Here is a 15057-nt window from a genome sequence, read left to right as displayed (position 1 = left end):
GAAATCAACTTTCATTTTTATATTACATAGTTGATTCTGGACCTTCTGGACATTGACTGTGCTAGCAGTTACTACCCCTCTGTAGTAAAATACAACACCATGCCAAGTACACTACTGATTATGTAATAAAAAAGATTAAAATGTCATAGAAATAGTTTTGAATTGTGTCTAAGCTAAGAGTCAATAGGAAGATAGTTGATGCCCCAGTGATAGAGTTCAAGTTCAAATCACAAGAATATCGGATTACAGCAACCAAGCATGACTTCATCCTGATTAATAAACAACCTTTCATGTTTCATACAATTGTGCAGGAAAAAAGCAGATAATCATACCTACAGTCTATGAACCACAGAGGCACAAGATTTGTAAAACCACATATTATGCAGAATTTGTTTTTTTAATTGAAAGAAATTAATACTTTTATTTTATAAGAAGGCATTAAATCGATCAAAATTAACAAAAAAATATGTATACTATGTTATATAGATATAAAATATATTTCAAATAAATGCTATTTTCCCCCTTTCCGTTAATCAAATGTCCTGTTTGATGGTTTCCATTATAATATTAAGCAGCTCAACTGTTTTTAACATTGATAGTAATAATAATAAATGTTCAATTATAAAAGAATGATTTCTGAAGGATCACATAACTGAAGATAGGAGTAACGGCTGCTGAAAATTCAGCTTTAACTAAATATTTACTAATAATTCATATTTTGCAGACTCTGCAGGTAAACATATGACAATAACTTTGTGAACTTTTTAAAAGTGTAAATATCATAAATTAGTTTAGAGTTTTTCTTATCTTCGCTTTCAATGGGACGATACCAAAGGTATCGTTGAGAGATTAAGACTGAGGTAATGATTAAATAAAGCATTATCAGAGATTATCATATCTCTTTATCTTTTCATGGAGTCTCCAGATGAAACTTCCACCCGACATGTTGCTTTGATTTCATATTTGGCATGTCTTGTAGAATTATTAGTTAAAATGTTTATTATCAGAAAATATGCCACAGCTCTTTCCCCTCAATACTTGAATCATTGTATACAATAACAGCAAATAATTCTCAGTAAGATGGTGAGCCTTTCACAGTTCTCGACATGTTTAATAGATGTCAAACTACGCTTGTTAAAATTCATTATCTAAATAGTTCTTGCTACATAAACCACAGCTAATGAACAGACACACCCTACACTGTTTAAACAGCAAACAATTCAAACAAAAGCAGGACTTTGTGTGCGAACAACAAAGACACTACTGCCATGTGAATATTTGACCACACAATACAAGTGAGCACTTGTTCTCATGGAATGACTTGAAGCCTCCACGCTTTTGCACAATTAATGAAGACACAAGGCATGTTGGTGTGTGTAATGTATAGCCTGGAGGGAGGGTGAGATTTATACTCGGTTGAGCTTTACTCAGCCACATCAGCATGAAGATAATACTTAGATAAGACAGCGTGCTGTCACTCGCACAGGTATAAAAGACAGTCACAGGGTAAAGTTAGGTCACTGTCAGAATCACAGCAGTCTGTCATCATGACCTTCAACGGGAACTGGAAAGTCGACCGCAATGAGAACTATGAGAAGTTCATGGAAGAAATGGGTGAGTGGACAAAATTAAGCATAGCCTGTGAATTGTTGGATCCGAGATCAAACGCTTCAAGATTCTTTGAATTTCAGTCAGTCAGTGCTTCAGTCAGTCATTATTTATAAGGTGCACGTGATCTGCATATCTTCAACAGGCATCAACGTGGTTAAAAGGAAACTAGCTTCTCATGACAACCTGAAGATCACCGTGGAGCAGACTGGAGACAAGTTCCACTTGAAGGAAGTCAGCACTTTCCGCACAGTGGAAATTGACTTTACTCTGGGCGTCACCTTTGACTTTTCTCTTGCAGACGGCACTGAGCTCACAGTAAGCACATTGACCTTAGGTGTTTTTGGTCTTATATACGTCTAAAGGTTCCTTATTTGCAGGTTCCTTATGATTCCATAAAGACCCCATAAAGGGATTCCATAAAGACTCCCTCGCATATAGGCTTTCGATCACAAAATATGTCTTTTAATCAATATATTGTTTTCTGTGAATGAGTAAGCAGAATGATTTTCACATAATTATGAAGTACATATTCTAGCCTACAAGACTGATTAATCAAAAGTCTTATTCAGAACTATTTAATGTGGGTTTTTTGGCCTTATTTCAGCTATATTTTTTCCCCCACCAAAACTTACTAACCACGCATAATATTTTTTTTTCTAAAAAATGCAAACATGTACATCCATCTTGGTCACATATTATTGTAGCACAGTTTGAGCTGAATGCAAAAAATTACATGTTGGTCAATAGTATATTATAAGTAGCTGAAATAAGCACAAATATCAGGGCATGCCAAAACATCTCAAGGACCCCAAAATCACCTTCCATGGATGTTAATCATGGGTTAACATCCATGGAAACTCTTACTGCACAAAAAGGTTCTTTATGGAGGAAAAATGTTATTTATATTATATAAACTGTTCTTCACACTAAATAAAACATGTTCCTTTAAGAGCTTATAGGTTTTTTGGGTGACCGAAAGTGGTTTTTCTATGGCATTGCTGCAAAAAGCTCCTTTGGAAAAAAAGGTACAAACGAAATCACTGAGGCAGTACTAATATGTACACTTTGGATACTAATATGCACCTTCGATGTATACTGAAATAAGGTACAAACATCTTTTGAAAGGGTACCGCCCCAGTGACAGCTTTTGTACCTTTTTTCTGAATGTGTAATGGTCAAAGGCAAAGGTTGAGATGCATGTTGAGCAGTGCTGAATGGTGATGCAAACAATAACATGGAATTGTGATGTTATACATTAACTCTTTTTGCGTTAAATCAGTGTCACACGTCATGTTTACTGAATTTTGCAAGCTGGTTAATTGCTTAATCTATGTGCTTTTCTAACGGGAGTGGAAACTACAAAGTTCACACTTCGAATATTTGAGTGACAGACACGAATATGTAACTTTAATAACACCCTCCATACAAGCCTGCTGAAGAAACAATCAGTTACCGGTGAACTAAGACTTATAACTGCCCAGTTCAAACTGAGTCTGACCATAGACCTTCTGCTTGCAGGGATCCTGGGTCATGGAGGGTGACATGCTTAAGGGGACATTCACACGCAAAGACAACGGAAAGTTGCTAATAGCATCCAGGAAGATTATTGGTGATGAACTTGTACAGGTGAGTTGTTGTTAATTACGAATGAAGACAGAGCCTCAGATCAAAACTTGTGTTGTCTAACATTTTGAGGTTTTTTTTTATTTGATTTGCTTACAGAGCTATACCTATGAAGGAGTTGAGGCCAAGAGGATTTTCAAGAGGGGTTAAAATGACATCAGCATTCCGAACATTTCAAAATTACAATTCTAGGGAACTTTTACATGGATGTAACCATGGATGTTCAACCTGAAAATTAGGGTTTTAACAATTGTCAGCCCTAATGTTTACAAAGCATGTATGTAAATCATGTGTCATTTGCACTGTGAGTTTTGATATTTGTGGTAATAAAGCCATTTTTACATCCTTTAGTGAGCAGTCTTATTACGTGTCATGATTCATGTTGAAGTAACTTATTTCAAATAGAATTACAACGAGTCAGCACAGGTAGAGCATGATCGTGGATTTTCAAGAAGGAAAGTACATTTAGATTGAAAAAATACACATACAGTACAAAGAAACATATTGCACCAGTGATTGAACATTTGAAGTTTATTAAACAAAGAATAAAAATAACTGCATAGACATCTCCAAAAATATATAGTGGATATCATTTTACATTATTCATTTATTTTGTATCAGGTCAGTGTTTTGCATGAAAAAAATCGCAGGAAGGCACTCCACAAACAACCTCTAGGGAGTATATACTAAGGTTCATTTGCAATAAAATTAAAGTCAATAACACAATTGCTATTTTTCTCTTTAAGACTCTGACAATTCTTTGTTATATATATACTCTGTTACCTGTCACAATTCAGTAAAAGACAATCAATTTGATATTCAGCATAAAATGGTCATTCCTTTTCACAAGCAAATACTGATTCAAGCCAAAGTGCATACTGCCCTCCAGTGGATGGCTCTTATAAGATACTGGAACATCACAATTTACAGGAAGAGGGTACAAAAGGACAAGTCTCTCCTATGCTGCCCCTCAAATACAAATACATTTTAATTACAAGTACAAAAACAATCCATATTTTTTCAACTTCTTTGGCAATTCTCTTGCATTACTTCTCACTGGGTCACCAGGACCTGATAAGAAAGAAGACTGGTTGTATTGCATTGTTTTTAAATACATGTGACCCTACAAACAATAAGCAGTTTGGAGAATGGATGGATGAACAGATGTTTATAAATACATAAAGCACCAGTCAGCCTGAACACAACTATTCATTCATTATTATCTCAAAGCGCAATTTCACAAACTATGTGACTTAATTTAGTATTATTTGGCATTTTTATTTATTATTATAGTGCTTATTAATATTATAAATTAGCTTAATGATTTTATGTGATTGTCATTTTTATTAGTTGTTTTATTTGCTTTTTAATTTTATTTTAGTTAGTTGCCAAGGCAACATTTTCAACTAATGTTTATATTTGATTTGATTTCAGCTTTAGTTCAGATAATGAAAATGATTTTAAATAGTTTTAGTTAACACTACTCTCACTATTTTACTATATGTTTATTTGGCAGAAATAGTAAGTCTAGTATGCTAATATGCTGTTCCCAATTCAGTCCCAAATGAAATCACTCAAGGAATTTTATAAAATAGTAGTGCCCATTGTGTTTGTTCATTATTCATTGTTTGCCTTTTCCTTAACAAAGGTATGTTTAAGACAAACAAATTCTACCATCAATCCAGCTAACTATGGTAACAAATTCACCAGCCAGTATCTCTATTATGTTCTCACCACTAGCCCATCTCCTTTCACGTTCTTTATCAAAATAATAGAGCACTGCATGAACCACTGCCTTGTAACAATCTTAGTTTGCTTGGCTCAGCTAAATGTTTGGCTGTCCAAAGCTTGAAAACATTTTCACTGCTTTATGTTCTTTTATGGTGTTTCTAAGCACAATTCTCCGCTGTGTGTTATTTAGATGAAAAATGGCTGATGTTTGCTGTGTTAGCTCATCTCTATTCTAATGAAATGTTACACTGTATATGAGAAAGCAATAAATACAAAGTAACTAGAAAGCTGTAAGTGTAGAAAAGTAAAATGACAAATTATCCTTCTCACTTATCAGTGTAGCTTGTGTGTTTAAAATTATCGATCAATGAGCCTGGTTGTCAGGTTCAGACAAAAATAAACTTTTTGAAAATTTCTGACCGAAACCATAGCATTGTACTGCAGTAAAGTAGAGGATCACAGCCATTGATATAAATAATTAACTTTACAATAAGTATTTGTTAACATAAGATAGTGGGTATCATGAACTAACTATGAACAATTGCATTTAATAATTCACATTCTCTAAATGTACAGTTCATTCTTAGTTTGTGTTACCTAATGCAATATCTAATGAAATCAATAAAGTGTTTAAAGTCAGTACATTGCTAAAAAAAGATTTATATTTTTTTGGGATTTGAGCCAACAGAAAAAAAAAACGTATCTGAAGGTTTAGTGAGAACTTACCATAACTTTCACAAATATCCATGTTCATCTAGCCCTTTTGAAGTGACAGGGTGCCATTTAGCAGTGGGCTTATTGTTGCTATTGCCTGGAAAGGATAATTTAATTTAGTTAAGCTACTAACTACAGTTAGTAAGTTATTAAATACATACATACATTTCTGTTTAATAGTTTGAGATCAGAAAGATGTAAAGAAATTAACTCTTATTCAGCAAGTAAACAAAAGTGACGTGTTACAAACGTAACATTAAAATTACAAAATTACACATTTTAAATAAATGCTGTTGTTTTGCATTTTGTAATAAAAGAATACTGAAAAAATATATTACAGTTTTCACAAAGATATTATGCAGCACAAACATTTTAATAAATGTTTCCTGAGCACCAAATCAGCATATTAGAATGATTTCTGAAGGATCGTGTGACAGTAATAGCTGCTTAAAATTTTGCTTTAAACTTGTATTTTAAAATATATTAAAATAAAAACAGGTTTTATTCTAATATTAATTAATTTTTTTTACTGTATTTTGGTCAAATAAATTTGTCTTGGTGAGAACAAGAGACTTTTCAAAAACATCTTACTGACCCAAACATTTGAATGGTAATGGCAATATAATAATATATCAACGACTGATTGAACAGATCAGCTGAGCTTTAACATACCAGGGTCAGGCTTATTTTTGGCACGCTCAGATTGGCTCTCTATGCGGCTTGAGAGTCCTGGGTCTCTCGCATCCTTGACAGCTCCTCTTGGCTCAGGCATGGAGAGGACCAACGGCCTCTGGTGGTGATACTTTAGTCTGTAGGTGTCTGTCATACAATTATCCACAGAGAAATAAGTAGTCAGCGCCACTCCAGATCCTGGAGACACTGAAGCAGATGGCTTATCCCAACCACAAGTTCTTTCTTCAGGCTCGCTGGACACCTGATCCCCTCTCTCCTGGTCAGAACCTGATTTGGAGCTCACATCTGATGAGCTTGGGCATGTGCCGTTGACTTCCATCCGCCTGTGTACTGCAGTGGTGTGCGATGATGGAATAGCACGACCGGAGGCTCTGGAAGCTGTCTGTGATGGCTCCTGTAAAATTCTGGGACGGAAGGGTGGAGTCTTCATCTCGATGGGCCGCTGTGCATGTTTGGAGTAAGTTGGCATCGATGGAGCTATGGCTGATTCTTCCCTTGGCTGCAACAGGTAACTGTGATTAGGACCCGGTGATTCGTGTGGAGCGACTTCACTGGTGCTGGAACGATAAGCGCTGTCTTCCTGCTCTGAAAGAGGGTTAGTGAGTTCATCAGAACTGTTATACTCTGAACTGCTGATCTTGCCCAGGCGTCGCAGTAGGGGGCTTTCTGGGCTGTGGTGCCATCGCATGGAAACTTCCTGTTGCTCTGCTTGAAGTTCACCAGTCGATGGGTCTTTCTCTGCATTGCCCCCTTTCTTGGCACCACAAGATGAGTATCTCAGCTTCCTTCTGTGAAGAATGAACACATGTATTTAGATGTCACCTTTAGATGACACCATTTCACAACATTTAACATTTTCATCTCCACTCATCAAGTTTCTCCACCTTTACCTTAGATTGTAAACACAAACTAATAAAACTAAATCCAGTTCACCAAAATGGACTGTTATACACTTGACCTATAGATTTCTGCTGTAAAGCTGTCAATGGCATATAGTTGTCCATGATAAATAAAAGGAAAAATTATTTGCAAATCTAGTTTAAAACAAATGCATTCTTGCATTAATGGTGGTTTCATATGGTTCATAAAAACTTTTAAAACATTTTCAAGAAAAAAAATAAATTATGTAATAACAAAGTGTCGTTATAAGTCATGTGGTATAACCATTAAGTAATAACATATGTTCAAATATCTTAAAGCTGCAGTCCATAAGTTTTGCCTCTTTGTCACCATCTCTGTTTGAAAACCTGGAATTGCAGCTGCTTGCGGAATTATCTTCCTTGCGTGGGATGTGCTCTGGCATGAGTCCAGCGCGGATAAATCGGTGTGGATGTTTACTGTACTTTGCAATCACAGATTCTAGCATATGTCTTGGAATATATGACCCAAATAAAACATTTCACCGCATATTGCCATCTGAACAAGTAAGTAACATGTCTGCCACGTTTGTTCTGACCAACTGAGGAAAAAATCATTACAATACATCGCGCTACCAATGGTGATTAAATATAACAATCGGTTAGCTCATATCACATCAAACCGTGCAAATTATTATTATTGTTATACTTTATTCTCAAATTATTAATGTTAACATCAGCATTGCGGGACTATGAGTATAGTGTGTATTAGCGTGTAGATTTCAATTTCTGTACAGTTTAATCTAATTGTCATACCATTAGAATTTCATATTAAGAAATTCTTTTAACCCAAAAATCAAATTATGCTTCATTCGAACTGGTTTTATTTCAAATACATATTTTGTGTAATCCCAGGCTATCTGTAATCAGAAGCACATTTAAAACTGGAATATAATTTAATTTCATTCACATGATTACAATCCACCATCAAAATGATACATTTAATTATTCCAGCTGCTGTGAGAAAAGGCTATAAACGATCTGCCACCTGCAGGATCCTCACATGCGATAGCCTAATAGCTGGGACAACTTCTTTATGTTTACAGACGTGATGTAATGACGCAGTACCATGCTCGAATTTCCTGCGAAAACCTACCTGTACCACTCAAATTAGAAAACATTATTAGAAGCTAACCATTGTGAATCGGGCTAAAGTAAAGCGATAGTTTTGAACACTGGCTGGTTATGTACTGCTCAAATATTGATTTCGGATCATTTTTAACCAAAAAAAGTTACGGACGGCATCTTTAAGTTTACAAAATATTATGTTTTTCATTGTTATGGGGCAGTCACACTACACATTTTAACGCTTTAACACTTTACTGGTAGTGATATGACGTCATGCTCTGCTGTGTCTTTTTTTTTTTTTATTCAAAATATAACAAATGATGATAAATGGTATTCTACTGGTCACACTTCTTTACATAATACAAATTCACAAATCAGAGTTCACCAAAATTAAACTTTGGAACACAACAAAATGCAAAACATCTTTACAAGAGGTTATGTTTCCGGTCTCCAGCATTTGTATGCGTATGAATAGAGGTCAATGAAACAAAAAGTATAGTATGACTGCCCCTTTAGTCAAGACGCAAAACTTTGATATGGTGGCAAATATTCACAATATTTTTAAAACATACTTAATGGAGCAATTTTGTTAAGATATTTGTATAATTTTTCCTTCAATATGATGCCATATCACCTTCACTTTTTTAATTTTGTGCCCCTAAAAAAAATATAATTTTTTATTAATTAATTAAAAACAACAGCGTATTTAAATAATGGTAGGAAATACATTTTTAATATATTAATGAATAAATTAATAGATATAACAAATTGATCATCACATAATTGACCTATATGCATAGCTGTCAAGTACATTACTTTTTTTTTTAGATTTTGTTTATATATTCAAATAATTGTTTTCTTTGATATTCCCTAAGGCAAATTTTGATTGAAATATCACCATGAAATGCTGTTATAAATGTAAAGACAAAGCCTGTAAATACCTTGAACTTGGGCTGCCTTTCATGAGATGTTCTGAGTTCTTTCCCTGAATTTTAACCAAATGTTTACCTGAGGGAACAAATGTGCAATCATTTATTTCATGAGACATCAAACAACAGACAATAAAGCCTAAAAGGTGAATTTTTGCATCTCTGCCATGGGTGTGTAGCGACAGAGGAAAAGAACTGCCAAAATCCTCCTAGCTGGATCGCAGTGGGCACAGACACACTCACTAGGACACATCCTACTCACTTATTTATAAATAGACAGACTATTCATCTCTTTCCTGCCAACCTGCTGTGCTCCATGCGAGGATAAAGCCACGGGATACGACACGTGCTCTAACTAAGTCAAAGATTTGGGCTTCAGTAAGCTTATAGAATACATTTTACAATTTTACAATGATGTTTTTGCATTTTTTACTTTTACAGTGCTCTTGTATTTCAGTCTTTGTGTGCTGTCCTGATGGCTTCTGGTGCTTTTCTCTTTACTAAGAAGGGGCTTTAAAATTCCATGACTTCTGGGAAACCAAGATGGTTCTTAAATAGTGCATGTGGATTTGAAGGACTAGGAGCTACCTGCCACACAAGACTACCACACAAGCCTGATCGACCACAGTGCAATTTAAAATGATAAAGAATTGGTTTTTTATCTCTTTTCTGCCTTCATCTTTGTGTTCCAATGCAATATATATCAGTCTTTAATGGGGCAAAGTGTTTTAAATTTTAAGCTGCTTCTGTCTCTTGCGAAGTAGAAGAAGGGGAGAGAGGGGATTTTCTGTTTTTGGCATGCTTCCATGTGCTACCATGGAATTAGTGAGAATTACAGCTGCGTAAAATCACAAAGTATATAAAAACATGACAAAACTGAAGATGATTCAGTCTTTTGGAACAACTCTCTCTTTTGGGGTTTGATGGAGCTTGATTTCATATATAGCTTAAACTAAAACAGACACAATGAGGTGCCACACATGACCTGAAATGCTCATTCTGTGAATGAGATATGTATTTTGTCAAAACTATGTACAAAATGAGCATGACATGGTGATTCATGAAATAGAATTTACAAGTGCATTTTGTGACACGACGTTACACTTGGTGCCTCTTTCTACACTAAATACGAAATGCTAATTAATTACAAAGCAAAGAAAATAAAACATAGATGTTTTTTGGGCATTTTACCACTTTCTATGACAGAAAGAAAAGAGGTAGAAAGGACAGGAGACAGAAATCATAGACTAGATTCAAACCAACCTCTCCTATATGAGCACCAAAGCTCAACATCGCTAAAGAATATGGGCCACTGGCTGGGCCAGGACTTCTGTTTTAAAATCTTAAAACAAGCAAATTAACTACACAAAAAATATTATACTTTGGACCAACTTAAAAAAATTAAAAATACTCAAATTGCAGGCAAATTTATTAGTTTTCTCAAATGTATTAGTATTCTCACATTATATGTATGGTTTGGTTCAAAAACTTAATTTTTATTTAATATTAATCAAAACTATTTATTTTCCCAAAGACAAAGACATTCATACAAAGTACAAAGATTTTTCATTATAAAGACCATATACTTGATTAATGGGTGTCCTCTGAATAAAGAGGTTAAAACAGGTCTAGTTATTCGATTAATGTGTTGTGAAGCAAAAGATAAGTTTGTAATAAAATGTGCTTGCTTCAGGCTAAAATACAAGTCCTCTATCCATAATATTGCTTTCTCCAGTGAAAAAGTAATCTTGTCTGAATATTAAGAGAAATCTGCACAGATCAAATAATATATTGGTAGCTTTTGATGTGAGAGGACAACAGGGGATGGACTTTTTTTCACTGGATGATGATATATTATTATGCATTACCGACTGGTATTTTAGCCAGAAGCGCTTTAATGATGTATGTGTTTCTCACAAACATGCAGTGTATAACTTAACACGATGTTAATTGATGGACTGGAGTCACGTGGGTTACTTGTGGATCATTTTGATGTTTTTATCAGCTGTTTAAACTCTGATTATGATAGTATGATTTGCTTTTAGGCAAATTGAACAAAACAGGTTTAAACCAGAAACCATGTGGCATGGCGTTTGATTAATACTCACTGTGGTACAGCGGAGAACGCACCGACTCCATTTTTGAGTCACCTTGGTTATTATGGCCTTGATCCCTGAGGAAATACAACACTGAATCAAGAACAAGGAATCCAAAGGACAAATCACACACCTATCATCACTTAATTTCTCCTACCTGAGGTGCTGTGCATCTTGACTGAGTCTGAGCTCTTTGCTTGTGAAGTTCTCAACACCTGGAGAGTCAGGATTGGTGGAACCACTGCTCAACCTATCACTGCTCTCATATCCTGATTCTGTCCTCTGAATCATCCAGTTATCACTCCGCTGTGCTACATTTGCTCCACCTTTAGGCCTTGTCACCATCATCTGTCGCTGAGACTCCTGGGAGCTTTGACTTTCAGTCTCCAAACGTGAGTCATCTTCATAAATAGTCATCAGACCTTTTTGTTTTTCCTTCATCAGTCCTCTCTCGTGGCCAAATCGACGGACACATCGAGGGCTCCCACCCTGCTGCTGACGCCGCTCTAGTTCGCTCAGCACACTGTCTACATTCAGAACCTCTCGCACTGGTCTCCATGATGGCTTGGACTTGCCACGCTCAGCGAGACTTGTATACCCACGATGGCAGAGGGATGATGAATCAACGTGACGACTGGAGCCAGTGGCCATTCCCTGGTTTGAGCGGGTGGACTCCTGGGGTGATACACGAGGGTGTGCTGAAGAATGTGAGGGAAGAGTTCTCTGTCTCTGGTCAGAATGAAACCTCGGCCCATTCTCAGGGGGAGAAGATGATCGAGGATACATCATATCTAAAAAAACAAATAAAGTAAATAATAATAAAAATATTATTTCATTAGTAAGTAATTAAAATTATATATACAAATATACAATGGCCCAAAATATATTTGGAATACTAAGCCAAAATGTAGAAATGTCTTAAATAACAGAATTTAATGGAAAGAATGATTGCCAAAAAAAAAAGGGATATAAGTCCAATGTTAAAGCAGTTGATGCATTGTTCAAAATTAAGACACAATACTTTCCGGTTGTCATATTTTGTGACACTAGAGGAGATTAGACTTTATATGTATGTGTGTGTATATATATATATATATATATATATATATATATATATATATATACAGTGCCCTCCAAAAGGATTGGTACAGTAAGGCCAATTCCTTTATTTTTGCTGTAGACTGTAAACATTTGGGTTTGACATCAAAAGATGGAGATGAGAGATTAACATTTCAGCTTTTATTTACAGGTATTTTCATCTGGATCTGATACACAACTTAGAAGATAGCACCTTTTGTTTGAACCCACCCATTTTTCGTGTTACCAGAAGTATTGGAACAAATAGAATTAACATAAATTAAAGTGAAAAATATTTAGTTGCAAATCCTTTGCTTTCAATAACTGCATCAAGCCTGTGACCCATTGACATCACCAAACGTTTGCATTCTTCTTTTGTGATGCTTTTCCAGGCTTTCACCGCAGCCTCATTCAGTTTTGGGGGGTTACTCCCTTCAGTCTCTTCTTTAGCAGGTAAAATGCATAGATTGACTTGGCCAGTCTAAAACCTTCCACTTCTTGCCCCTGATGAACTCCTTTGTTGTTTTGGCACTATGTTTTGGGTCATTATCTTGCTGCATGATGAAGGATCTCCCAATCAGTTTGGTTGCATCTTTCTGTAAATTGTCAGACAAAATATTTCTGTAGACTTCCGAGTTAATTTTGCTGCTGCCATCATGTGTTGTTACATCATTTATGAAGATTAATGAGCCTGTCCCAGAAGAAGCGATGAAAGCCTAAGCCATTACATTACCTGTGTAATGTGTAATTCATAATAATGTGTTTCAGATGAGCTTGTATGTTTGGGATCATGAGCAGATCCTTTCTTCCTCCAAACTTTAGCCTTTCCATCACTTTGGTCCATAAAATCAGTCCATAAAACCTTGTCCCATAATTTTTGAGGCTCGTCTCCTATTCTTCTTGCTAATGAGTGGTTTACATCTTCTGGTGTAGCCTCTGTACTTTTGTTCATGAAGTCTTCTGCGAACAGTAGATTGTAGGTGGGGGGAGTGAATAACCAGTGCTCTCTCCACCTTCAATACCACGACAGGTGAGACCCTTGAGCAAGGCACCGAACCCCCAACTGCCCCCCGGGCACCGCAGCATTGGCTGCCCACTGCTCTGGGTGTGTGTTCACTACTTACTGCTGTGTGTGTGCACTTGGCTGGGTTAAATACAGAGCACAAATGTATGGTTCGCCACATTTCACTTCATTGTAAATTTAAAATGTTTCGTGCATTTACTTATTTAATAGTTAACTGGGATTTCTGTCAAGTCAGTTGTGGATAATATTTGCATTAAAAAATGTAGCAATATAAAATCTGATGTTATCAAATGTCTGAATTTACTAACACCATCGAAATATATATCTGAAATATTACAATTATTTTTATACTGTCTCAAATATGAAACCTCATTTCAGAGACATGAAGTAGTAAAAAAACACAGGACTATAGTACCAAGCTAAAAGTCTAAAATCAGCTTATGCTAAAAGGGCTCTAGTGCTCATGAAAAGGCAGTTCTGTTTTGGCCTGTGGATGATGTCTCATGACTGATGCATATTACCAGTGGAAACCATATTACATGTTTGACACACAAATCTCCATGAATTACAAAATGCAAAAACTCCAAGGTAAAATGAATGCATGAAGCATAGTCTACTCTATACTAGCACTATAATAAGATTAAAGTCTAAATATCTTATAAGCACATTAGTAAAAAGGTACAATTATTGTATGACACATATTCTGTATGAAACATCATAGGAGCAGTTATTTTGTTGTATTTATTTAATAGAAAAATACAACAAACACTACAAAGGCTACTGTGCACAGGATAATTCATTTTAGAATTAATAACACAAATATTTCATTATAAATTTGTATCTTTTATTAACATACCTTTGTGTTGGAGAGAGTCTGATCTTCGGTAGCTTCTTTCACTCTCTCTTCTCTGTCCTCCTCCTCGATGAGAAAAATCTCTGGAAGACTCTCGGAACCTGCTGGGACTTTCTGGAAGCACTTTAACTGGGACATTGAAAAGGGAGAATTTTTTTTGTGACTTTCATCATATCAGTATGTTTCTAATGCAATTTCTCCAAACATTGTTTGTTTCTTTTAACCGTTTCATGGTAGCATAAAATATTGTGTGGACACGAACAACTAATCATGATGACTTACACCGATTGGCTGAAGACTGCATTGTTTTGTGGGATCCCTGATTTGTTCGTTGGGAACCAGCACTCATATCTCTCACACTGTCCAGTTTCTTAGAGCCTGGCAGCTGAGTATCTGCCAAAGAGAACGAGAGACAGAGAAACACTGAGGTAAACCTACATTAAATTAGACTTTATATATTCTATCTTTGCATTACTCTCTCTACTCATGGTTGCATCCTCTTTCTACTACTGTCTCTACTGTGTCTACATGCCAATACTTTGCAATGTTCTGAATTTAAAAAAATACAATAAAATAAAATATTGACTCATGTCAATCCAAACCTTTAGTTTGGAAGAAAGAAAGAAAGAAAGAAAGAAAGAAAGAAAGAAAGAAAGAAAGAAAGAAAGAAAGAATTCTGAGTTTGAAATGACACAATTATGTCTGGACTTTTGACTGGTGT

General features: G+C 35.5%; 2 protein-coding genes across 2 annotated transcripts in view; one reads left to right on the top strand and one right to left on the bottom strand.

Moving 5' to 3' along the window:
• Positions 1-1286: 1286 nt before the first annotated feature.
• LOC306874415 (fatty acid-binding protein, intestinal-like) lies at positions 1287-4294 on the top strand. The gene is made up of 4 exons (XM_079424450.1): positions 1287-1614; positions 1754-1926; positions 3130-3237; positions 3334-4294. Exons 1-4 carry the CDS (start codon positions 1548-1550, stop codon positions 3382-3384), a joined length of 399 nt encoding a protein of 132 aa, XP_079280576.1. The 5' UTR covers positions 1287-1547; the 3' UTR covers positions 3385-4294.
• The window catches only part of LOC306874414 (inactive ubiquitin carboxyl-terminal hydrolase 53-like), a 32980-nt gene continuing 21663 nt past the window's right edge, over positions 3741-15057 (bottom strand). Inside the window, exons 11-18 of the mRNA XM_079424449.1 lie at positions 14619-14729; positions 14340-14465; positions 11540-12173; positions 11395-11459; positions 9299-9365; positions 6352-7160; positions 5692-5776; positions 3741-4305 (exon numbers count right to left, since the gene is read on the bottom strand). Coding sequence (XP_079280575.1) covers positions 5700-5776; positions 6352-7160; positions 9299-9365; positions 11395-11459; positions 11540-12173; positions 14340-14465; positions 14619-14729 — 1889 coding nt within the window. The 3' untranslated portion in view covers positions 3741-4305; positions 5692-5699. The remainder of the gene's footprint in view (positions 4306-5691; positions 5777-6351; positions 7161-9298; positions 9366-11394; positions 11460-11539; positions 12174-14339; positions 14466-14618; positions 14730-15057) is intronic.

Source organism: Barbus barbus, assembly GCF_936440315.1.
Source record: "Barbus barbus genome assembly, chromosome: 8".
NCBI lineage: Eukaryota > Metazoa > Chordata > Actinopteri > Cypriniformes > Cyprinidae > Barbus > Barbus barbus.
This window is presented reverse-complemented; position numbering and strand designations above follow the sequence as displayed.

Excerpts from the sequence above, each read along its gene's own strand:
- LOC306874415 (XM_079424450.1), top strand. The coding sequence starts at position 1,548 with ATGACCTTCAACGGGAACTGGAAAGTCGACCGCAATGAGAACTATGAG. Across the intron at positions 1,615-1,753 it reads GAAGTTCATGGAAGAAATGG|GCATCAACGTGGTTAAAAGG; the intron begins GTGAGTGGACAA and ends TATCTTCAACAG. Across the intron at positions 3,238-3,333 it reads TTGGTGATGAACTTGTACAG|AGCTATACCTATGAAGGAGT; the intron begins GTGAGTTGTTGT and ends ATTTGCTTACAG.